Consider the following 25,279-nt stretch of genomic DNA (forward strand, 5'->3'; position numbering starts at 1 on the left):
TATCTTTGCCTTATCAGAGTTAAGAATTCACAACGAGCCAGGCAAGGCAATACATACCTTAATCCCAGTCAGAGGCAGGCCTGAAAGAGACCCTGTCTCAAAAAAAAAAAAAAAAAAAAAAAAAAAAAAAAAAACCAAACCAACCAATGAATATCCCCCCCACCTCCCAAAATTGACCCCTCCTGCATACATCAACAGGGAGTGTACTTCCTTAAACTCTGGATATCACCTCTCTTGTGAGGCGGGATGTTATGAAGAGCAGCCAGTGCTCTTAACTAAGCCACCTCTCCAGTTCAAGTAATCAATCCATCTTTCGGGTGAGACGTACTGTCACGTCTTAAAGCAAGGTCAAAGGGATAGGGAGGTGGCCTCTCTAGTTCCATGAACAGAGACCAATCATTCTCTAAGACACCGTACATCCCCCAATCCCTTAAGTTCTGGCTCAAGTCAATGCAAGCCAGGCAGCTGGCACCTAAGACAGGAACCAAAAGGACTAGTTACATAGCCCAAGAAAGTCTTTAAACATACAACAAAACTCAACACTAAACATCAATTCCTGTTTTTATTTATTCATACATAATTACTTGTCTTCTGGCTTGTTGAAGCAGTAAGTCAGACAGCACTTGCCACAGTAATGTCTGTCAAAGTGGCTAGCCATGAAAACTCCAGCACCACATTCATCAGAAGGACACTCTCGACGAAGACGACTAATTTTGCCATTTTCATCCACCTGAAAAAACAAAATCTTACTCTAAGACAATTCCACGAAACACATCCTGAAGTCTGATTTAAGTGACTCAAGTTATTAACCGCTGGACCTCACAACACCAGTAATTTCTAGTGCCTTTTAGGTGTTGGAGTGATGGTTTAGTGGTTGAGGGCATAAACTGTCCTGAGAACCTGCATTCAGTTCCCAGCACCCACATCTGACAGTTCACGCCTATAACCCCAGCTCTAGGGGATCGGACATCCCTGCCTTCTTCACTCACATGCAAACATATTCACAAGTAAAAATATTTTAAGAAATTCTAGTTTAAGTCAGCACTTCTGCAAGTTAACTGCTCTGAACTTGTTCCAAATCGACCAGAGGTTTTGCTGACCCCACTTCAGCAACTTACCTTATAGTACTTGAGTACAGCCAGCTTCACCTTCTTTCTCTTGTGCTTATTCTTCTTGGGAGTGGTGTAAGACTTCTTCTTCCTTTTCTTAGCACCACCACGAAGTCTCAACACCAGATGAAGGGTGGACTCCTGTTATGAAGGATCAAGGAGGCATCAAGCCCTGGAGCATCAACAATTCTGACTCCAGTCTGTCAATTGCTAGGTGTTGACTGTGCCAGCCAGCAGCCACCACCCCACCCACACTGCACTTGGTGGTGGGAGCATCTCAGGAATGCATTATGACCCTCCTCTCCCCACAAATCAAAAAGATCAACCATCCTCACATTTTAACAGAAAACAGCTGCAGTGCTTTTCAATGTTAGTGGATTTGAAAGGAGTCTAATCCCATCTTCCCTATTTCTCCAAGTTTTCCCCCAAACAAACCTTTTGGATGTTGTAGTCAGACAAAGTACGGCCATCTTCCAACTGCTTGCCAGCGAAGATCAGCCTCTGCTGATCAGGAGGAATTCCTAATTGCAAGAATAAATACTGGGCTTAACCGAACTAGGTGCATACCAAGCTACAGATAACCCTCTATCAAACACCTGCTAACAGTGGCCACTGACTTACTACCACTCAACACTTTCCATGTTTGAACGTGCTTTAACATTTAATGCACGTTAATAGCCTCCATGAGACACTAAACTGGGGAAACGATTGTTAAAATTCACACGTAGAAACAAAATTATCATGCAGAGTTTTCAAAGTTAATCTGTCTTCTACCCTAAGAGCAAATATGCCTAGGTCATACAACCAGGGATTTCTCTAGCGACAAAACATCACTTGCCTTCCTTATCCTGGATCTTGGCCTTGACATTTTCTATAGTGTCCGAGGGTTCAACCTACAAGTTTTAAAACACAGTTAAACGCTAAGAAACTAGGACATCGATCTCAGCGAATGCCCACGTTACACAAAGCCTGCACCTATTCAAGGCGGGCGACGCAGTGCAGTCTCCCGGGAGTGCTACAAACCAACTCCGTTCCCAGGCCGGCCACGCGCTCCAGCCTGCGCTGCAACTCGGAACTGGGCAGGCGCCGCCAACTTTCGGCACCGAGAACCCAACTCCGGCGCCTGTAAGCAACCCATCCTCGGCTCACGGCCAAGCTTCAGAACTCAGAAGCGCGCTCAAGCTTCGGGCGGCACTGAGGTCTCCGCCAGGCCGCGGCTCTCACGCCGCCTGGCCCGTACCTCGAGCGTGATGGTTTTCCCCGTAAGGGTCTTCACGAAAATCTGCATCCTGGCGGCGCTGCCACCTGCATTCGAAAAGAGACGGATTAAACCCACGACCCCGGTGAGAGCGGACGCCTAAGGCCACCGGCCGGAGCCGGACCACGGAGCACACACTCACCACAGATGGCGGATCGGAAAGGAAGAGCCTCGCGGGCCAACGGGGTTTCCCGGTCGAAGGGCCCGCCCCTTAGGCGTCCACGCCGGTGCCTGCGCGCTGCCACCAAACCGCAGCTGTCTAACGCAGTGCCGGACTAGCGGGCGCTCCATCTCCCTACGCTCTTTCTCCCATTTGGGTCTTCGAAACGGTGCGCTCCCCTTAAAAAATGTTTCAAAAGGCGCTCTTATACAGTCGATGCGACCAAGAGGGGCTTTCCTTTACAGGGGGCTTGTTAGCACGAGAAAAGAGAGGTAACACAAGTCTAGCCGGGAATTGTAGTTTTTCGCTGCTTTCTTCTTGTTAAAACTACTTGTCCCAAGATGCAGTTCCACACTTCCGGGCGGGCTGTCTGGTTACAGTCTCTAAGCAGGGTTGGGGACGCAGGTGAGGACCTGGGGATGGGGCCGCGCCGGAAATGCTTAGAAAGGCAGGGTTAATGAGGAGCCGCGGGGTTCCGCTGTGCTGGCCCCCCAGAGAAGGGCATCCTCAGCCGACCCCAGGACAGTGGCGCGCACACCGAGTCTTCCAGAGTGCGGGTGCGGTCGCTTCCTTGCACCTCCCTTCCTGGCCCTCAGCTACCTTTTCTCCAGTCTGAGGAAGCTTCTGAGCCGCTCGCGCCATCCTAGTGTGAAACGGCTAGATGTACCGGAATTTTCATCTCTGCACCTTTTTAAAGCCGTACAGTAAGGAAACCTGCAGAATGATTGTTTAGGCCTCGACTGCAAGCTCGGACGTGGAGGTTGTCCATCCTGGGAAAAATCTCAGGAGCATGTACTGTCCCGGAAAAATGGGCAGAACAAACCAGTTAGGAGCACAGGCCGTGCCCTCGCCCAGTCCCTTCTGCACCTCACAAACCCAGTGCCCTTTCTAATGCAGACCCTTAATGTCATTTCTTCCTAAACGTAGGCGTTCCCCGGGTTTTTTGCTGTTGTTGTGGTGGTGGTTTTTTTGTTTGTTTTGCTTTGCTTTTTTTTTTTTTTTTTATCCCTGTCCTCCTAACACTGTGTTGGCTCTTTCCTCTTTTTTTTTTTTTTTTTTTTTTTCTTTTTTTTTTTTTTGGTTTTTCGAGACAGGGTTTCCCTGTAGTTTCTAGAGCCTGTCCTGGAACTAGCTCTTGTAGACCAGGCTGGCCTCGAACTCAGAGATCCGCCTGCCTTTTCCTCCCGAGTGCTGGGATTAAAGGCGTGCGCCACCACCGCCCGGCCTGGCCTCTCTTTCCTCTTTTTAATAATCTACTAGCGCTGCTACCTCCAAAAGACACATTTTGAAAAGTAGAAATGGGCTGGGAAATGGCTCAGTAGATAAAATGCTTGATATGCAAAAGTCTATATTGTAACCCCAAAACCCGCTGGGGAAAAAAAAAAAAAGGTGCTGAGCCTGATGGGAAACTTCCTAGAGCTCATTGGACAGCCAAAGTAGCTAAATCCTTGGCTCCAGGTTCAGTGAGAGGTTGGGGGTTGGGAGGACCAACAGTACAGCCACGTGACAAATGTCTTTTAAAATAAGGTTGTGCCTTCAGTCAGAGAGTTGACTTCTGGAGTTCTGTGCTAGGGATCCAAAAGGTGGAGAGTGTTATGCGCAGGTCACGGAGTGTCGTCGTTGTCTCTCCGCCCCTCCCCACTCCCGCCCGACCAAACCAACCAAGTCCCCTAGGCAAAAGCAAAAAATCATTTATTCTTACACAAGTTTGCAAACTCAGTCTCTCCGTGTGCTCAACGTATTAGAGTGATAGGAAAGCCCTGAGCTCAGTTAGAGTTGGGTTTTTGTAGTAGCAAAGGTGGGGGTGAAGGATTTCTAAGATTCAGGACCCCTGATGGGCTGACATTTGTCTAGGAGTGTCCTGGTGAAAAGCTATGGGTGTGTGCTGGCATGTGGTCCTATCTACAACGGTTGGTTAGAACTGTAGGAATTGCCTGGGTGGTCTCAGTTTGTGGTCTTTATCGAAACCAAGTATTACCTCAGGGTAAACTACTGAGTCTGACCTCTGTTGAGCTTGTCAGGGCTGGGTCCTGTGGAGAGAACCGACTGCAGCAAGTTGCCCTCAGCCTTTCACAGTATTTCCCACCCCTAAACCAACTAAATGTTAGAACACTTAAAATAAGGCGTAGAATGATCCAAGGACACCCCACACACGTGATCCTCCTGGCTCCACGTCTGCAGGCACCCACAGGAATGTGAACGTAGAGAAAAGTAAAATGTGATGGTGTCATCTACATTAGTCAAATCCTTGGGATTAAAGGTTATCTGAGTTGTAGGGTACTGACTTAGCATGTGTGGGCCCTAGAATTGATATCCAGCACTACAAAGAATAAAATGCTTTACCTTCAATCATGAGGGACGAAGACATAAGAAGATAGTTTTGTCAGAGGGAAAAAAGCTGTTGACCCCTTAAAGGGCATTGATAGACCACCAGAGCTTGAAGATGTGACCACACACGCCCAGCAGTTGGGCCCTTCCCTTCTCTGACTTCCCTAACTGCTGTTTGCAGTTAGGTTACCTGTACTCTGACTGGCTTATTAGACTGTAAGCTCCAAGGAGCCAGAACCTTATCTTACTGCTGAATCCCTAGCCATCAAATACAAAATAGACCTTGCAAAAACTCGTGGTTAAACTCATGAGTAAAGAGTTGATTTTCTATTTGAGGAAACTTTAGACTAGTGACGTGGCTCAGTGAGCCGATGCTTTCTGACCAGCCTGATGAGCTGAGTTCAGTTCCTCCACAGGGACAGAGTGGAACCAACCCCCATAAATTGTCCTCTGACCTCTGTGTGTACCATGACAAGCATGCACCCACCCACATATACACAGACACCAAGTAACTTTTTGTTTTTCCAGACAGGGTTTTCTCTGTGTTAACAACCCTAGCTGTCCTGGAACTTGCTTTTGTAGAGCAGGATGACCTCAAATTCACAAAGATTCACCAGACTCTGCCTCCCAAATGCTGGGATGAAAGGCATGTGCCACCTTGCCAGGCTCTAAATAACTTTTTTAAATTAAAGAAGATTTTAACCATACATTGTTTGTGTCTGTGGTGGGACTACTTTATGTCCTCTTGTAAATTGACTTTTTGTTATCCAACTCATCAGTGTAAAGATAAATTTAGTCTTTTGTAATTTAAAATTATTGTGATGTCTCCTTTATTTTTTTATTTTATTATTTGTTTATTTGAGACAAGGTCTCACTATGGAGTCCTGGCTGGCCTGGATCTCACTATGTCAACCAACTTAGCCCTCTGCCTCCCAAGTGCTGGGATTAAAGGCATGTACCACCATTCAGACTGCTGTCCTGGTTCTCACGTATGTGATATTTAAAGTTTGATATGTTATTTCAGATAACTGGTTATTAATTATATTGCCAGACATCATAAAGTTAGTTTAAATATTCAAAGCAGCATTATTTATAGTAACTGTTTAATGGGGATGGCTAAGTAATTAATGGAATCTCATACTATGCAATAAATGCTATCTTTAGAGCTCTTTAGAAAAAAAATTAAACATTTTATTGTTTTTGAGACAGAGTCTCACTTTGTAACCCTAACTGGTCTGAATTTCACTGTGTAGACCAAGTTGGTCTTGAACTCACAGAGATCCAACTATTACTGCTCCCAAATGCTAGGATTAAAGGTATGTTCAGTCTACCATAGCCAAGAGGGAATTTTAAATTTTTCAGTTTTTATTCATGGATAGTTTCATCTATTTCATGAATTTTTATTCTTTTCTCCATCACCCTGCCTCATCCGTACACTTTCCCCTGAAAGTTTTGCTGAAAACTTTCCCAACAAGGCCTTTTCTGCTGTCCTGTGTGTGGAGTTTAAAGAGGTCTGCCTGAGTGTTTGGGGAGAAGGCATGTGTGCTTTGGGAGTCACCATGTGGGTGCTGGGAATCAGTACCCAGTGCTCCTAGCTGGGCAGCCCGCCCTCCAGCCCCAGAACTCATGCTTTGTTGTTGTTGGGGTTTCATTTATTTATTAAATCTTGTAGTGCATGCCTATAATCCTGGCATCTGAGAAGTGAGAGCCGGAAGGTCTTCAACACCATTCTCAGCTACATAGGGAGTTTAAGACCTGCCAGGTTTGCAAGAAACCCTGTCTCTAAAATAACAATTTAAAACAAAACAAAACTCACTCACCTAATAATTATTTGTGACCATTGTGTGAGGAAGAGGTGTTACAGGGCTAGGCAGACACTGAGGTAGAGAAGTATTGTTTGTATCAGCAAGAAGCACACACAGTAGTTCCCATGTGAAAGAAATAAACCTCCCATTGGAAGAGTGGAGCTACAGCTACTTACTATTTCATGTACCCTTACAATTATTAAAATGTAATACAAAAATTTTAAAAAGAGGGACTGGGGTATCCCTCATTAGTAGACCAATTACTTAACATGTTCATGACCCTGACTTAGTTCCCCGGCATTGCAAAATACAAAGTTTTCAAAGTGTTGAAACCTATAAAGCTATCATTTAGATGATACCATCAGAGGAATCTGCTTGGTTTCTAAGGGAAGGGTTGTTTTCTCTATTTGGTCATCATTTGTATGCATAACTGGGCAGGGGGCTTGTGTGGCAGTCGGAGGACAGCTTAGTGGGGTTGGCTCTCTCCTCCCACCTTGAGCTGGATTCTGGGTATCAACTCAGGTCTTCGGGTTCTCTGGCCAGTACCTCTGCTTGATAAACCTTCTCATTGACCCTAAGGGGAGAGTTCCTAATTGTCTGACATATTTGGGAATATAGCAAATGTCTGTAGAATAGCATGGGCATTTTAATTCTTTGACTGAAATATTTATCTCAGCGACAGATCCCTAAGAATTTTTTTCTGAAAAATACATATTTTTAAATTGACTTTTGATGTAACATTTGTAGGCTTATGGATTAACTGATGGTCATGTTTTATTTCAGGCTCACTAAAGTTTTTTGGCTTTGTTGCAAAAGAAAGTCAAAGTTTAATTTTTCTCCAGTGAACAAGCTTACAGATTAAGATTTATGTCACTCCAAGAAGTAAACAAACATGCAGTTCTTCCTCCCATCATTAGTAGAAGTGACAAGGAGTTTTTGGAAAGCATACAAAGATACATAATTACAGAAACCAAGAGAGTGGGCTGCAACGAGGAAGGACCTGCTGACGAGTATTACACCATATACCGAAATGTTTTCGACAAGGTACCATGATGCTCTTTAAGACGGGACATTTCCAGGAGACTATATGTTACCTAGTTTAACTACTGCCTCAGAAATACTACTGCCTTGTCAGCCACATTCTGTATACTCTTTGGAGAATCCAGAGTTTGTTAAACAAGGATGAATGGGGAAAGCTCAGTGCTGTATTTACATTTCCTGACTGCTACTTAGAGTCAATCATTTTAGTTTAGCAAGATACTTTTAGTCAACAACTTGGCTGTGCCCTCTGGTAATCATTTTTACCCTTTCCTGTTAAGGTGCCATCTAATTTGCTGGAATTTGCCTTGTGAACAAGAGCTAGTAGTTTATGTTCTAGGTTTACTCCTGATATCACTAAAATCTTGGGCTAGATATGATATGACATGCTAAATGAAACCTCTTGAGTCAGGTGCTGTTGCACATGCCAGTAATCCTAGCTGGTAGGGAGGCTGGGAGATCCCTTGCAGCCAGGAGTTGGAGGCCACCAGCAAGATAATGACATGATTCATCTCAAAATCCATGAATAAATCAACTGGAAGTTTCATCTAAGCCATGTGAGCCCTGATAGAGGTCTAGATCTGGTGCATAAAGGCTTTGGCTGATTTTAGCCCTGGAAATAATGGGACTCAAGAAAATGTCATAGTTTTAATATAGCATGTGTGATTTTGTTCATTGCAATTTTAGAAATAACTGTCTCTTCTTGAACAACTGCAGTTTGTTCATTGATTCTAAATTGTTTGCCTAGCATTTCCTGTTTGGGAAGATGCCCTGACAACAAAAGTGAACCACCATCCTTTCCTGCTTCTTGGAGGAAGAACGCACCTTAGACTTTTGTCCCAGAGTGAAACACACATGGCAGAATCAGAACTCAGCCTTTCTGAAGCTCACTATGTAGCCCTAGGTGGCCTGGAACTCACTACATAGACTAGGCTAGCCTCAACCTCACAGAAATGGCCTGCCTGTGTCTCCCTGGGGAACTCAGTGTTTTGGTTGATTTTTAAACATTCCATTGAGTTTTGTTTCTTATATGAATAAAAGCCTAGTTCCTTCTGAGGATCTTTAGGCCATCAGTGGTTGCTGGGGGCTAGGGAAAAAGACATTTTCTTCAGTGTTGTAGTTACTGGACAATTGCTTTATGCTCTTATGAATAATCTCTCACTTACGCTCATATAAGCGATCCCAATTAAGCTTATTGGATCCTCCAAAAATAAATAAATATAAGGTAGAAGTAGCAAGTATTTGGGAAAAGGAAAAGGGTTAAAATTAAAACACATATATGGAAAGGTCATTATGAAACTTATTATCTATGATGAATATATGCTAAAAACAGTTTTTTAATTTAATTTTTACTTTATGTGCATTGGTGTTTTGTCTGCATTAATATCTGTGTGAGGGAGTTAGATCAGCTTAACTGTTGTTATAGACAGTTGTGAGCTGCCTTGTGGGTGCTGGGAAGTGAATCCGTGTCCTCTGGAAGAGCAACCAGTGCTCTTAACCGCCAAGCCATCTATCTCTCCAGCCCAAAGAAGAGTGTTTTAAAAGCCGAATTCCTTACTCTAAGGAGAAGTAAGTACAGAGACAGGGAATGTAGCTTGGACAGCAGGCACAAGGCTCTAGGTTCCATCCTCATTACTGCAAGGTTTAATGGTGGTGCACACCTGTAATCCCAACACTTGGAAGGTGGAGGCAAGAATATCAAAAGTTTAATGTCATCCTTAGCTACATAGTGAGTTGAAGGCCATCTTGGGACATATGAAACCAAAGGAAAAGAAAAGAAAGGGGAAACGAGAAAGTAGAAAGTAGCAATATACCCACCAAAGGAATGAAGAAAAGTAGAGGTCGGAAAAATACTTTAAAAGAATCACATAGGCTAGGTGAGCAGATAAGGAATGGTGGAGGCTGTGGGAGAATGAAGAACCAACCCAGTGAACCTGCGGTTAAGGCATGGATGGGGCTTCTGCAGTCTTGGTCTCACAGAATATTCAAGGAGCTATCAGTAGATTGGTGGTTAAAAAAAAAAAAAAAGTCCCAAACTTTTAATGTTCTGTGTGTAAGGTGAAATTGCCAGCTCTATCTACGCGTGGTATGCCAGTTTGCCTCCTCCACTTTAGCGCTTTTCTGTGTGTCCAGAAAGGTATCCATGTGTGCTCTACTGCCACCAGTTTCTTCTGGCCCACTGACACTGCAGGTGTTTTAACACCCACTAGAGTGTCTGAGCTGGATTCTCAGAGCCTTACAGGAGCATGCGAGACAAGATGAGCAGGAGCAGGGAGCAGGAGACCCAATGTGGGAAGCCTTTCCTCAGGAAAGGTCCTGGTTGGGGCACAGGTGGTGTGCGTATGGGGAAAGCTGCATCTCCAGAGTAACAACCTCTCTAGACCACATGTGGTAAAATGGGCATCTTCCTGAATATCTTTGTTAAGACGCTATTTAGCTAAAGAAAACTCAAAGAGGGTAACATACCCAAGAAATGTCGCAGAGATGAACAAACATAATTTCAGATTTCAGAGAAAGTTTTGGATTGATTACCTTTATTCTCTATATATCATCAGTGTGTGAAAAACGTAAATTTTTCTGTTTATTTCTTAACCTTTTTTAAAATTTTGATTATTTTTGTATGAGTGGTACATATACAAGATTAAGGAAAGAAAGCCCTAACAAAGCAGTGTGCGCCATGGATTCAGCCCCTTGCATCGAGACCTGTCTTTTCTACAGGCACTTAGTTTCTTTGTTAACTTACTGTTGTTCTTTTCCTCTGTTATCCTTCCTGATAGATGTTTTGCTTAAATATTATTGGAAACCATGAGTATGTAGTGATAAGGGTTTTCACAGTTGTTTTTGACAGGTTGAGGTTAGAGATGCAATTAGGAACACAGGAACTCTGATTTTCCTAGTGGAAGTGAATGAGTTCAGATTGCAGTTTCTCAATGGGGCTAGAGAGATCGCTCAGTGTTTAGGCACGCACCCTGCAGCTGTGCGGTGGAGGTGTGTGCCTTTAATCGCAGCACTCAGGAGGCAGAGGCAGGTGGATTCCATTGAGTTCAGTGACTCACAGCATGTATTTGGTGGTTATTGTATTTAGTGCATAGTCATGTTGAGTTTGCTGTAAGATGTTTATATTTCTTTTTTTTTCTTTTTTTTTTTTTTTTGGTTTTTTTTTTCGAGACAGAGTTTCTCTGTGGCTTTGGAGCCTGTCCTGGAACTAGCTCTTGTAGACCAGGATGTCCTCGAACTCACAGAGATCCGTCTGCCTCTGCCTCCCGAGTGCTGGGATTAAAGGCGTGTGCCACCACCACCCGACTGATGTTTATATTTCTAATTAGTAGTCTTTACTCACCTAAAAATAATCTGCTTAAAAGGCTTTTGATTACAGTATCTTCTATTAAAAAAATTCAGTACCACAGACAGAGAAATCTTATTTCAGGTAATAGACTATGTCAATTCATACAAGTCCATTCTTACTTCAATCAAAAAAGAATACGATGCCTTTATTGAGACAATAAAGAAAGGCCGAAGAACTGCTTTTTATCTTCATGGGAAACTTAAAGTTTTGGCAGCAGAGCCCACAGCACTGGTGTATCACCAGAGAAGAGCCATCCAACTTGAAGCAAAGTGAGTATGTCAGGAACGTGTCATGCTCTCGATGGTAATAATTGTTGGTCTTTAGTCGTACTGTTTGGTTTATTATTTTGAGACAGGTGTCACAGCCTAAGCTAACTGTGTATTCACCATGCTGGTCTTGCTCAAGACCTTCAGCCTTCAAGTGCTACAGTGATAGAATTATACCGTGCCTACATTTAATTACATTTGATGTTAAAGCTGTAGTTTTACATTCTCTTCTACCAACTGTATTATTTGTATTTTGAGTAAAACTGTTAATATTTATGCTTGAGGATTTTATGATCCCTCTTAGTATAGTGGAGGTACATTGTGGTATCATGAAAGTGGGAGGTCATTTCATGCATGGGCGATTTGACAGTACAAGTTCATGATTCCCACCAAAATTATAGCGCTCTGTCCGGTGATTCCCCAACAATAAGTGACCCACCAAATAATAAAATGCCCTTTGAAAAACAATGTTTTTGAGATAAGGTTTCACTCTGTAGCTCTGGTTGAACTCAAACTTACAGCAGTCCCCCTGTCTCAACTTCGCAAACACTAGTTTCTCACACTTTAGTGGGGTGTACTAGATGTCATACTACTTTTGGACTTCTGGCCTCCAGAATGATGAGAAGATAGTGTTGATAAGTCTCAAAATTTGTAATTATTGTTGCAATAGCCCCCAGCAAAGTAACAGTTCTCTTTTTCTTTCTTTTTTTTGTTTTGATGGTTTAAAGCTTTTCTTTAAGCCTAGTGAAGTGGTTCACGCCTGTAATCCAGCACTGAAGGTGCAGGCTCACAAATTCAAGGCCAAATTTAGCAACATAATAAGATCCTTTCAAAAGAAAAAAAAAGAAAATTAAAAATACTTTTTTAGTTGTAGCAGTTGTTTTTACTAAACGGAATAGATGGTGTTTGTGAACAGATTATAGCTAATGTTTGTTGATTTGCAATGGGTTAGCAATAATAGTACTTGCTTTCATTGGCATTCTGAGCGGAATTTGTTCCCTATTTGTGTGTCAGCTTTCTCCAGGCATTCTTTTCTAAACATCTAGTTCATAATGGTTCAAACTGCAATTAGCCAAATAAAGCAAACATCTAGCCTGTTTTACTTTAAATATTGTGATTCAAGAATTAAATTGGTTGCGACAAGTATGCAAAAGCATTTCTGTTTTTTCTTTTCAGAGTGAGGATTATTGAAAATAATTCCAAAGTGATTCAGTCGCAAATAGACGAGATGAGACAGCTGAGGGCAGAGTATGACAAGAAAGAAGTGAAGCTCTGTGCTTCTACCAGGCAGCTCTGGAGACCCATCCCAGGTGCAGCATCTCCGCGTCTCCTTCTCAGTCCCGTTTCCGGGAAATGCCCAGTGTGTCCAGCTGGCTGTCTCTTACACAAACAGCAAACTTTTTTTTTTTTTTTTACAAAAAATAGTATAATCTGCTAATATATGTGTTGTGCAAGCAACTTTAGACAGGGTCCTAGTAGATATTCAGGAAAGAGCAAACTTGAAGCAACTCTGAAAGATGTCCAGACTGCAGTCTGGCCAGCTCACATGATGCTCTCACGTTGATGTTGCAACCCTCGAGAATGATCAAAAATAGAAATCCTTGTGGTTGGTGGACTAGTCAGGTGTTTGCTGCTGTGCACTCACCATTCAGAGCCCTCTCCCTAGTGAGAGCTGGTGTCCACTCTAAACCAGTGCTGGGGTGGACAGACTGGCAGAAACAAGTGGGTCCTTGGAGCTGCTCGGCTGGAGGAAGACACCTGATATAAACCATGTACTTACACACGTGTATGTACACCTGCTGCATACATACACACACACACACCTTTACATCTCATCTCAGACTTACTATGTCAAAAACTTGATGAAAGAGTCTATTGGGTGCTATTGTCTCAAATTCTGATTATTCTGATACACTCTAAAATTTGAGAGCCAGTGGTCTATTAAAAACTATAGTGTATTAAGTTTCCTGGATGTTATTCATGGTGATGTCCACATTCACGGGTTTCATGTCTTCATGACTTTAATAAATGGAGTATCTCTTGGCTTCACCCAGGACTCAGAGAGATTAGTATGATGAACAGACTGACTCACAAGACAGGAAAGTAATCTGAGGTCAGTAACTTCAGAACTTAAAGGGTTTTTGCTTAGTGTTTATCCAGAGGCAGAACCAGAAGGTGGAAACTTCAGGAAGACAGATTTCACCTAAATTGAAGAAGCTGTGTTTTGTGGTAATGAACTATTCTATACGACAAAATTTTGACTCCAGTTGTCAAATCCTCTTGCATTTGGTAATAGTAGGGATTAGATTTACTTTCAAATGTGAAACTGTGACTAGCAAACTCCAAGTAATAAATGTAAATAAACATAGAATACACAGCACGTTGGCTAACTTCAAAGAAGATTGGGGGCGGAGGAATGCTTAAAATCCAAAAGGATTAATCCTGAGGGCGGAGAAATTCTGGTGTGTCCTTTTTTTTTCTGTTTTAGTTTTTATTATTATTTTTTAAATTTTTATTTTATGGGTTTAAAAACATATGTGTTTGTGCACCATGTACAATGCCTGGTGCCTGGAGGTCAGAAGAGGGCATTGGATCTCCTGAAACTAGAATTGCATACTATATATAGATGCTTGTGAGCTACTATGTAGGTGCTGGGAATTGAACCTGGGTCCTATATAACAGCAGCCAGTGTTCTTAACCATTGAGCCTTCCTTCTAGCCCCAGTTTTTATTGTTTTTTATTTTATATGTATGGGCATTTTGTTTACATGTATATCTGTGCACCACATGCACACCTGGTGTCTGTGGAAGTCAGGAGAGGCATCAGAGCCCCTAGAACTGAAGTTACAGGAGGTTGTGAGCTACCCTGTTGGTGCTGGAAATTGACCAGTCTTCTAGTAAAAGAACCAGCACTCTTAACCAGTGAACCATTTCTCCAGCCCTGGGTACGGTTAGTTTAAAGATGGGTTCTCTCTATGTAGCCTGGCTGTCCTGTAACTTACTTTGTAGATCAGGATGACCTTGAGCTCACAGAGATCCACCTGTCTCTGCCTCCCCCCCCCACCCCCCGTCCCCAGTGTACCACTACACCTGGCTCTGGATGTGGGTCCTAATGTCAGTAATTGGCCAGATGAGAAAGGAAGGCATTTGAAGTGTGTGTATGCGTGTAAAGAGAGAGAGCTGTAATGAACAGAAGGGACATTTTAAGAATAAGAAACATCCCAAAATTTGGTTTGCATCAGTTTGTGTTGGAAAAAAAAGAAACCATTGTCCCATGTTAGTTCTTAGAGAGTAGTAGAAGATGTGGTTTGAGAGAAATTCATTGGCCTAATCTTAGCTCGATCATTAGATGTTTGGTTTGTATGTTCTAGGAACAGTCAATTTTCATTGAATTTATAAAACTCAGCTGAGCTTTGAGAATTTGCCTAATTTGCATAAAGCTAGAGTTCTCAGCACCACAATAAACAAGGAGATATAAAAACAAACTATTAGCATTAAAATATTGTGATAATTGTATTTATGTTCAGGAAGCTATAAGTTCCTGTTACCATTTCTGAATTTTATCATGCAGTAAGCCATCCTCCATGAGACTCACTCCTGTTTGTTTTTCTATAGGGATGACTCTTCAAGATTCTGTCAATCTGGATGCTCTCAATAAATATAAGCAGCATCTTGAAGATAAATATATAAAGTGTAAGCAAGATATGTCAACAGAGTATGTACCAGCCCAAAAGAAGGCTGACCTGGATGAGGAAATGATTGTGTTACTGAAACGCCGAGATGTAGCCGAAAGTCTGAACAAAGACCTGCAGTTTCGGTATGAACATGAGTTAGCTTAGGTTTCCTCTCACCTTTTGCTGTGTGGTCCTAGCTCAGGGTGTTGTTGATGCTCTTCTTTTACAGCCATCAAAGACTGCAGGTTATTTCACACACACTTACTTCATGGCTGAAGCAAAACATGAGATTCCCATTTGAAGAAGTCTTGGAGAAAATTCAGAAAACCAAAGCAGTCTTTGGTAATTATCTGTCTCCTCAATCAGCATAAGCAGTAGAAGGCACTCCCCCAGCATTAAAGGGTTTCTAGGCTGAGTTTTAAAATACACTACCTCCTCTCTTACCCTGTGGGTTTCTTCCTTCAGCGCCTGACAGATGATTGATGAAAGAGTAGACCTAGTAAGGCAGAGAGAGACCTGGGGCTGGGGATAGCTCAGTGGGGAAGAACGCTGACTGCTTTCCCACAGGACCAGGGTTCAGTTCCCAGCACCCACAATGCCGCAAACAGTTTACTCCAGTTCCAGGGATCTGACACTCTCATGCAGGAAAGGGAGAGAGAGAGAGAGAGAGAGAGAGAGAGAGAGAGAGAGAGAGAGAGAGAGAGAGAGAGAGAGAGAGAGAGAGAGAGAGAGAGAGAGAGAGAGAACGAGAACTGAGAGTATTCCTGAGAATGAGGCCAGGGAGAGAAGCGACCCCCTTTAGAAAAGGGTTGGTATTGTTTGAAACCAAAGGAGAAAAATAGCCTAGCTCAACATTACAGATTGTCCTTTCACTATTTAGGTGATGAAAGCATTGTTGGTGAGCTGTTTGAAGATGACCCAAGCAAAACGAAAGAAGCTATAATTATTCTTTACTACATCGAAAGGCAAATATTTGTATTTTTGGGTTTGTTTGTTTGGGGTGGGTTTTTGTTGTTGCATTTGTTTATTTATTTATGTTTGTTTGTTTGTTTTTTGTCTTGTTTTGTTTCTTGGTTTTTCAAGACAGGGTTTCTCTGAGTAGTTTTGGAGCCTGTCCTGGTACTCACTCTGTAGACCAGGCTGACCTTGAACTCACAGAGTTCTGCCTCTGCCTTCTGAGTTGGGCCTGTTTGTTTTGAGATACCATCTAACAACCCCAAACCTCAGCGCACAGTGTAGGATGACCTTAAACTACTGATCCTCCTGCCCACCTCCTGACCTGTGGCTTTTAGGTTTGTCTTTAGTAATTTAAAAATTCTGTTCCTGGAGGAGGAGTGAAGGGGGAGGAGTAGACAGGAGGTGGGTGGAGGGAGGGCAAACCGTGGGGGAGGGGATTTCTGTTGCATTTGACGAATTAGAAAAAAGTTAGAATTTTCTTTTTTTCATAGATTTTTATGAAAATCTATGAATTTATCAGATTTTAGATTATCATAGCTACTGTAATCTCTTTTTGTAATTATTTTTATTCTATGATATATTAGGTTACTTATTACTATAATATAATATTTTTTAATAATAATTTTTGTTTTTGTTTTCTGAGACAGGGTTTCTCTGAAACAGTTCTGGCTGTCCTGGAACTAGCTCTAGTAGACAAGTCTGGCCTTGAACTCACAGAGATCTGCCTGCCTCTGCCTCTTGAGTGCTGGGATTAAAGGTGTGTGCCACCACCACCTGGCTTATTTTTATTTTTAATTACACCTTATTTATTTATTTTGTCGGGGTAGGTAGGGGGCCCTAGCAGTCAGAGGACAGCGGGTAGGAGAGTTTGGTCTTTCTACCACGTGGGTCCTGGGAATGGAACTCAGGTTGTCAGGCATACTGCAGAGCACCTTAACTTGCTGAGCCAGTCTGACTCATGCACTAGTGGGAGATTTAGAAATGTCTTGCATAATTCCAGGTTGCAGACCATCACTGTAGCGAGGTCAAGGGGTTAGGGACCTGAAGCGGCTGGAGTGGTGTAGCCGCAGCCAAGACAGGGACAAGGAACTAATGCCTGTTCTATGTGTTGTCTGAGATAGCTGTAAACTATTCTAAGGTTAATTTACAAGCTGTCAGGGTAATGTTTAATATCCATAATGATAAATGATAAGCAGTTTCCACTTGTTGGTTTGTTTATTGTTGTGGTAGAAAGAGTGGGTAAAGATGATTCAAAGGTTGGAGCATCAACGACTCTGTTATTTTTTTAACTATAGATTTTCCTGAGTCTACCAGGATTTTTAAAATTTAATATCATTTTTCAAATATTTGTTGTTTTTAAGTATGTGTACATACATGAGTTTGTGCTCGTGAATTTCAGTGCCCACAGATGCCAGAGGAGTCAGATCCCCTAGGTCTGGAGTTACAGGTGCTTATGAGTCACCCAGTGTAGATGCTGGGATCAAACAGGTCTTCTCTCTGCAAGAACAGTATGTGTTTTTAACCACTGAGCCATCTCTCAAAAAATTAATATAATTTTTAAATTTTGTGAATTTTGTTTGTATGTACATGCACGGGTGACTGAGTGCACATGAGTACAGAGGCCAGAAGTCAGTATTAAGTGTCATTCTTTAATTGCTTCTCCATCTTATTTATTTACTTACTTATTATTATTACTGTAGGTGTACACATGCACATACCACTGCACTCATGTGAGAGTCCCAGGACAGCTTTGTGGAGTCAGGTTTTTCCATCCACCTTTGCGTGGGTCCCTAAGGTCAGCTCAGGTCACCAAGCTTCACTAAGCACTGGGGGATCCTCTGCCTTGTCAGCAAGGGGATGAGAAGCACCCTGCTGTGCCGGTGTGTTGGGGGTGCTGAGGCAAACACTTCACGGACCACGCCCTTTTCCCAGCTGACCCCCAGCTACCATGGCGTGTTCGCAGTACTCTCAGGTTTTCAGATGCCAGGAACACTATTGTTGAAATTCTGAGTCTTGATTGGTTTGGTTTTGGTTTTGGGTTTTTTTTTTTGTTTTGTTTTTTTTCTTTTTTTTCTTTTTTTTTTTTTTTTTTTTTTTTTTTTTTTTTTTTTTTTTTTTCTTTTTTTCTTTTTTTTGTTTTTATTAAAGATTTCCATCTCCTCCCCTCCTCCTCCCCTTTCCCTCCCCTCCCTTCCACCCATACCCCCACTCTCTCCCTCTCCAGGCCAAAGAGCCATCAGGGTTCCCTTCACTATGTTAAGTCCAAGGTCCTCCCAACTCCCCCTAAGTCCAGGAAGGTGAGCAACCAAACTGACAAGGCTCACAGTGAGCCCGTCCATGCTGTAGAGTTCATGCTCATCGCCGTTGTCCTTGGTTTCTCAGTCTTCCTCCACCGTCAGCCACATTCAGAGAGTCTGGTTTGGTCGCCTGTTCCATCAGTCCCATTCCAACTGGACTTGGTGGTCTCCCGTTAGTTCTGTCCCACCGTCTCAATGGGTGAACTCACCCCTCACGGTCCTGACTTCCTTGCTCATGATCTCCCTCCTTTTGCTCCTCATCAGGACCTTGTGGTTTTTGGTTTTTTTGAGACAGGGTTTCTCCATATAGCCCTGGTGGACCTAGAACTCACCCTGTACACCAGGCTGACCTCGAGCTCACAGAGATCTACCTGCTTCTGCGTGACCACAATGTCCCCAAGATTCCAAGTCTTATTATGCATTTGCATGTTCCTTTGGTGTCTTTCCACTTTGTTCAACTTTCCTTTGCAACTCCGTATGACTTCTCTTTTCCTGACGGCTAGTTTGGGACCTTTGCTGTGTGGAGGAGGAAGAGTAAAGGCTTCCTGAGCTATTATCTCTGTGGTCACAGGGAGACTGAGATTGACAGCAGGACTGGCTTCTGAACTCCTCCTGGTACTCCCGCTGGGCTGCATCTGTGTTCTGTTGTTTCCCAGGCTGAGCTTCTAAGCAGATAGCTCTTGTGTTCTTCCTTCCTGTTTTCTACGTGAGGCCTGTGGGGACAAGGTGCAGGGTGCGGTACAAAGTTACTGAGAAGGTGAGAATTTAACCCTGAGACAAACAGTCGAACTCTAGAACTCAGAGAAGAACTGAACATCCTACTACGTGGATAAGTCTAGTTATAACTTATTGCTCTACTTTGTTTTCACTATACCACTGTACTTAGTTTCTGATATTTGGTTTTTGTGTATCATTGTAACGTGTTTTGAAATGCAATGGCTGTAGGTTCAATGAATTAATCTCCCTTGGCGAATATGAGAAGGCAGCTTATTTTGCAGCAAGCAGTCCAAGAAGAATTCTTCAAAATATTGGTACAATGAATAAATTTAAGGGTAAGCAAATCTTTCTGAAATACATATGTAAATTATACTTTACTTTTTCTTAATACAGTGAAAATAATATTAATGAGGGGCTAGTCCTTCATTACCTCCCTTTATTATTTACTGCTTCCTTAGCTGTAATTGGAGTTTAATTCAATTTTCTAAATTAAATTATTAAATATTTCATATACATAAAATTATGAATATTAATATATTCACCATCAAGATGTTATATTATTGCTGGGCAGTGGTGGTGCACACCTTTAATCCCAGCACTGGGGAGGCAGAGACAGGTGGATCTCTGTGAGTTCGAGGCCAGCCTGGTCTACAGGAGCTGGTTCCAGGACAGTCAGGCCTGTTACACAGAGAAACCCTGTCTCACCACCCCCACCCAAAAAAAAGATTTTATAATATATATTTTTGTCAAGTTTATTTTATTTTTTTTTTTTGTTTCTCTGTAGCTTTGAAGCCTGTCCTGGAACTAGCTCTTGTAGATCAGGCTGACCTCGAACTCACAGAGATCCGCTGCCTCTGCCTCCCGAATGCTGGGATTAAAGGTGTGTGCCACCACTGCCTGGCTCTTTTTTTTTTTTTTTTTTTTTTTTTTTTTTTTTTTGAGACAGGGTTTCTCTATGTAACAGTCCTGGATGTTCTGGAACTCACTCTGTAGACCAGGCTGGCCTGGAACTCAAAGATCTGCCTTCCTCTGCTTCCCAAGTGCTGGGATTAAGGGCCCAGCCAACTCCATATTTTTTTAAAAAAGCTTTTTTTTTGTATGTGTGTGTGGTAAATTGACATGCATAAAATAAATCGTACATTGTGGGGTTGTGATACTAAGTGTGAAGCACAAGGCTTCATACATGTGAGGCAAGCACTCTCCCACTGAGATATCCTGTAGCCCACATTCTATATAGAGAGTTCATAATTGCTAAGATTGACTTATGTACTTGCCCATGGCATTGTCATATGGACATACCCATGACATCATCACCACAGAGCCCGCTCATGCCCATTGACAGTCTTCGTCTTCCCATTCCTCACACCAACTACTGTCCACAGTCCCAGACTCCACGAAACCACTAATTTGCTTTCAGTAGCCATAGCTAGGTTTTTTTTTCTATAAATAGAACTTGCAGTAGACATTATATTATTATCATTATTATTATTATTTGGGGTACAGGGTCTCACTGTCAGGGAATATGAAACTCTAATAACACCGTGATGAGCAGACATCTGGGGAAGGAGGCCATAAATAAACAAGTAGAATATCTCCAAAAGTAACCACCACCACCACCCACCCTGGCCCCCTCCATCTGACCTACCTCCAGGTCATGTCCCAGGCAGGCCCTGGACATGGGCTGCATGCCAGTCAGCCCACTCTTATTTATCTATGCTGACCAACTTAAAATGAGGGAGAGAATTCATCCCAGGCCACCAAAAACCCTTAAAAGCTGGCACCCTTGGTGGAATTTTGGTTTCTAAACCCCAAATTTGAATTCTAAATAATTGAGGAAAATACAAATAAATGGAAAGATACCTTCTGCTTGTGGACTGAAAGATTAGATATTGTTGAAACACCAAGAATAAAATCAATATAGCGATTCAATAGATATCTATAATCCAATACTGTTTCAAGAATTTAAAAAGAATTCTAAAATTTGTACAGAAGCATAAAGCCTCAAGTACCCACATCAATACTGAGAGAAGAGAGAGTTGGAGATATTAACGCATCTTAATTTAAAATTATGCAGCTACAGTAATAAACAGTATCCTACTAGAATAAAAACAGATAAGTGCTGGCTGTGAATCAGGCAAGAGAATCACTGGTCCCAGGCCCGCCTCAGCAACTTGTATGACTCTTGTCTCCAAACTTAAAAGGCTGGAGGTGTAACTCTGCGGTAGAGTGCTTACTTAGCACATGGGAGGCACAGGTCCAGTTCCTAATACTGCAAAACCCCTTGAAAAACTTGGCGCTTTGCCCCCAGTCTGAGGACTTGAGTTTATTTCTTTATTCTTTTTTTCCCTTTTTTTAAATTGATATTTCTTGAGCTCTACATTTTTCTCTGCTCCCCTTCTTGCCTCTCCCCTCTCCACTTCAGCCCTCCCCCAAGGTCCCCATGCTCCCAATTTACTCAGGAGATCTTGTCTTTTTCTACTTTCTACTTCCCATGTAGATTAGATCTATATAAGTCTCTCTTAGTGTCTGCATTGTTGTCTAAGTTCTCTGGGATTGTGGTTTGTAGGCTGACTTTCTTTGCTTTATGTTTAAAAACCACCTATGAGTGAGTACAAGTGATAATTGTTTTTCTATGACTGGGTTACCTCACTCAAAATGATGTTTTCTAGCTCCATCAATTTTCCTGCAAAATTCAAGATGTCATTTTTTTTCTGTTGTGTAGTACTCTATTGTGTAATGTACCACATTTTCCTTATCCATTCTTCGGTTGAGGGGCATTAGGTTGTTTCCAGGTTCTGGCTATGACAAACAAAGCGGCTATGAACATAGTTGAGTACATGTCCTTGTGGCACAATTGAGCATCCCAAAAGTGGTATTCCTGGAGAAGGTTGTTTCTTAATTTTCTGAGAAATCGCCACATTGACATCCAAAGGGGCTGTACCAGCTTGCATTCCCACCAGCATAAATTGTCATCAGTGGTTTTGATCTTGGCCATTCTTACAGGTGTAAGATGGAATCTCAGAGTTGCTTTGATTTGCATTTCTCTGATGACTAAGGATGTTGAACATTTCCTTAAGTGTCTTTCAGTCATTTTAGATTCCTCTGTTGAGAGTTCTCTGTTTAGGTCTGTACTCTATTTTATTGGATTATGTGATCTTTTGGTGTCCAATTTCTTGAGTTCTTTGTACATTTTGGAGATCAGACCTCTGATGTGGGGTTAGTGAAGATTCTTTTTCATTCTGTAGGCTGTCATTTTGTCTTATTGACCATGTCCTTTGCTTTACAGAAGCTTTTCAGTTTCAGGGAGTCCCATTTATTAATTGTTTCTTTCAGTGTCTGTGCTGCTGGGGTTATATTTAGGAAGTGGTTTCCTGTGTACTTCCCACTTTCTCTTCTATAAGGTTCAGTGTGGCTAGCTTTATGTTGAGGTCTTTAATCCAATTGGACTTGAGTTTTGTGCATGGTGATAGATATTGGTCTATTTTCATTTTTCTACATATTGATATCCAATTATGCCAGCACCACTTGTTAATATGCTTTCTTTTTTCCATTTGATTTTTTTTTTTTTTGCTTCTTTATCAAAGATCAGGTGTTCGAAGATGTGTGGGTTGATATCCAGGTCTTCTATTCAGTTCCACTGGTTCTCCTGTCTGTTCTTATGCCAGGGCCTCTGGTTCTTACGATCTTTCTGTACCCTCTCCTGTGATTTTCCTGAGCCTTTAGGGTTACACTGTAGATGTATCATTTGGAGTCAGGCACCTCAGTCTCTTTTTCTCTGCATTTTCACCAGTTGTAGATTTCTGTAGTAATCTCCATTTGCTGCAAAATGAAGCTTCTTTGATGAGGGGTGAGAGCTACACTTACCTGTATAGATAAGTACTTAGAATACAGTGAGAAATTCTATTGGCTTATGAAAATAGCTATAGGAGGTTCTCCTCTAAGGTCCGTGACCTCTCCAGCCACAGATAGTTGTCTAGATTACAGGCATGCACTGCCTTCTATGAATGGGGAAGTATCTAAGCTGTTTATAGCTTTCAGCAACTTTGGCATCCTTTGACTTGCAGATAAATCACTACAGTCTCCACCTCCATCCTCATGTGGCCTACATAGTGATGATACATAGTAATATATAGTGGAACAAAGTGGTACATGGTGGTTCATAGTGATACATAGCGATACATAGCAATATATAATGATACTGTTATAAAATGTAACATGTATTCTGTATCCTTTGTTAAAGGGTTAGAAAATGTAAAGAAATTAAAGTAGTAATATAAAATAAGAAAAGGCAAACTAATTTTGAATGTATTTGACTCAAGCTTCTTTTTTTTTCTTTTTGTAGCTGCTGGAAAAATTAGAGGAAAACCTCTCCCATTACTCTTGTTTTTTGAGGCTATATTTAGCACCAGTCAGGCCTTCAAACGCCCTATTAATGCTGACCTAACCGTGGAGGGAATCAAATGTGGACTATCTGAAAAACGGCTTGATTTAGTTACCCATTGGATCACCCAGGAAAAGTAAGCAATTTTAAGCTGCTAAATTAATTTTGACATATGATTAATATGGTTGTTTTTCTCTGACTTAGAATAGTTTGTTGTTTGTGGGCTAGAGTTTCCCAGTGTAGCCTAGACTGGCCTCCAGGTCTAATCCCTCTGCCGCAGTCTCCTACCTGCTGGGATTATAGGCTTGTCACACTACGTCCAGCTAATGCTTTGATATAAATGCTGTGTTTTAGAATTTGGTTCAGTTCCCTGTTGAAATTAGTTAGAAAGTGTCTATGAAGGCCCAGACTAACAGTCACTTCAGTGAAGCTCACAGATAAAGCATGGAACTTAATAGCAGGTGGAAGTTGAGTGTCATGGACACAGAAGGGTTGGTCAGTAGCACACTTCTTGGGAAGGAAAAGACAAGGAACCTGATTCTACACAGGCTGTAGACCCATGTAGAATAACACAGGAGACAATATATGTTGAGGAAGAACATTGGCCATGGTTACCATGAGAAGTTCTGAAGAACACTTAAGCCAGCAGGTGGCAGCCTCTTGAAGTCAGGTCTCCTACAGACTGGCAGATTTGTGCTAGTGTCTGTAGGCTTGCCTCTCTAGAACCAGAACCTGAGATGGGGTGGGTGGGAAGGAGACTCTGGGCTTCCTAGTAAAGCTGAGTATAGCCAGAGAAGGAGATAGCAAAGCCTTAGCTGCACTCCACAGACAAAGCATGCTTGAAGCTGTTCCACCTTGAGGGATTGGCCCAGCCTTTCTTATCTATCAACTCGGCTGGTTTTTAAAGAAAAAGTGAGTTTTCTGATTCTTGAACTACCCTCCACTCTGTACCCAAATAAATACAGAGTCCTTTTTTTTTTTTTTTTTTTTTTTAGCATATTAAATCACAAGACATTTTGTAGAGGTATCAGGATTTCATTTTAATGTTACGGGCATGTTGTTAGAAGTATACAGACACTACCAGCATTATGTGAGCCCTGCTGTTTTGTAGCCATTAGTTAAAATATATGACTATAGCACAATCCCTTGTAAGCACTATTTAGAAGTGACTTTTCTGGTCGTGCCCAGATGTTCTGGCTGACGCTGAGAGTTCCAGATAGCATTGCTGTGATAGCACAGATGGCTGGTTCACTTTAAAACATGGTAGCCAATGACGTGGTGCAGTAGAGCTGCTGGAAAAGAACTGCTTCCTCAGTTTCTCCTAGTGGATAGCGCACCGCTCCCCACACCTTCCTTCTCATTGTCTAGAACACGAAAGCTAACGGTGCTGACATACTTTAGAGGCGGAGGACATGAGAACTTCAGGGAAACAGGATATGTGTGAAATGGAGTTTTCCTTTTAGTACAAATACTTGCAACTCTAATTATGAGCCAAAAAATTTCCCTACTAGCTAACGTATTATAAAAGTTATAGTATACTCTGCAGAATCTAGGCAGACTCTGGGTAACTTATGAAAGCACCGAGACCTCCCCCCAAGGTGCGTGAAGACTTTGCATACCTGGCAATCACTTATTCGTTTATTATTTTAGTTATTTATTTTTGTTTTTCAAGACAGGGTTTCTCTGTAACTTTGGAGCTTGTCCTGGAACTCACTCTGTAGACCAAGTAGACCAGGCTGGCCTTGAACTCGTAGAGATCCACCTGCCTCTGCTTCCTGAGTGCTGGGATTAAAGGCGTGTGCCACCACTGCCTGGCCTTTACCTGCCAATTTTAATTCTGTTAGTCTTTGCAGGAGAGTTTAAGTCTTGCTTATAGACCTTAACAAATTTGATCTCAATTTTACCAAAATACCTTTCCAAAAAGTAAGTGCTGATTTCTTTTGG

The 25,279-nt window shown here is 42.1% G+C and overlaps 2 protein-coding genes across 3 annotated transcripts in view; one reads left to right on the forward strand and one right to left on the reverse strand.

The window, feature by feature from the left end:
* Positions 1-543: 543 nt before the first annotated feature.
* On the reverse strand, positions 544-2,537 carry Rps27a (ribosomal protein S27a). The gene is made up of 6 exons (XM_038341543.1): positions 2,510-2,537; positions 2,350-2,414; positions 1,948-2,002; positions 1,545-1,630; positions 1,119-1,250; positions 544-730 (listed from the first exon to the last, which is right to left on the reverse strand). Exons 2-6 carry the CDS (start codon positions 2,395-2,397, stop codon positions 581-583), a joined length of 471 nt encoding a protein of 156 aa, XP_038197471.1. The 5' UTR covers positions 2,398-2,414; positions 2,510-2,537; the 3' UTR covers positions 544-580.
* Positions 2,538-2,895: 358 nt separating this feature from the next.
* Positions 2,896-25,279, forward strand: part of Clhc1 (clathrin heavy chain linker domain containing 1) — a 36,730-nt gene continuing 14,346 nt past the window's right edge. Inside the window, exons 1-9 of one of the 2 annotated variants that reach the window (XM_038316293.1) lie at positions 2,896-2,932; positions 7,444-7,704; positions 11,126-11,313; positions 12,487-12,620; positions 14,925-15,126; positions 15,213-15,325; positions 15,864-15,948; positions 19,183-19,289; positions 23,297-23,471. In XM_038316293.1, coding sequence (XP_038172221.1) covers positions 7,528-7,704; positions 11,126-11,313; positions 12,487-12,620; positions 14,925-15,126; positions 15,213-15,325; positions 15,864-15,948; positions 19,183-19,289; positions 23,297-23,471 — 1,181 coding nt within the window. In that variant the 5' untranslated portion in view covers positions 2,896-2,932; positions 7,444-7,527. Of the gene's footprint in view, positions 2,933-2,956; positions 3,232-7,443; positions 7,705-11,125; positions 11,314-12,486; positions 12,621-14,924; positions 15,127-15,212; positions 15,326-15,863; positions 15,949-19,182; positions 19,290-23,296; positions 23,472-25,279 lie in introns of those variants that run through there. The other variant, XM_038316284.1, reaches the window with a different exon arrangement.

Source organism: Arvicola amphibius, chromosome 1, assembly GCF_903992535.2.
Source record: "Arvicola amphibius chromosome 1, mArvAmp1.2, whole genome shotgun sequence".
Taxonomy (NCBI): Eukaryota; Metazoa; Chordata; class Mammalia; order Rodentia; family Cricetidae; genus Arvicola; species Arvicola amphibius.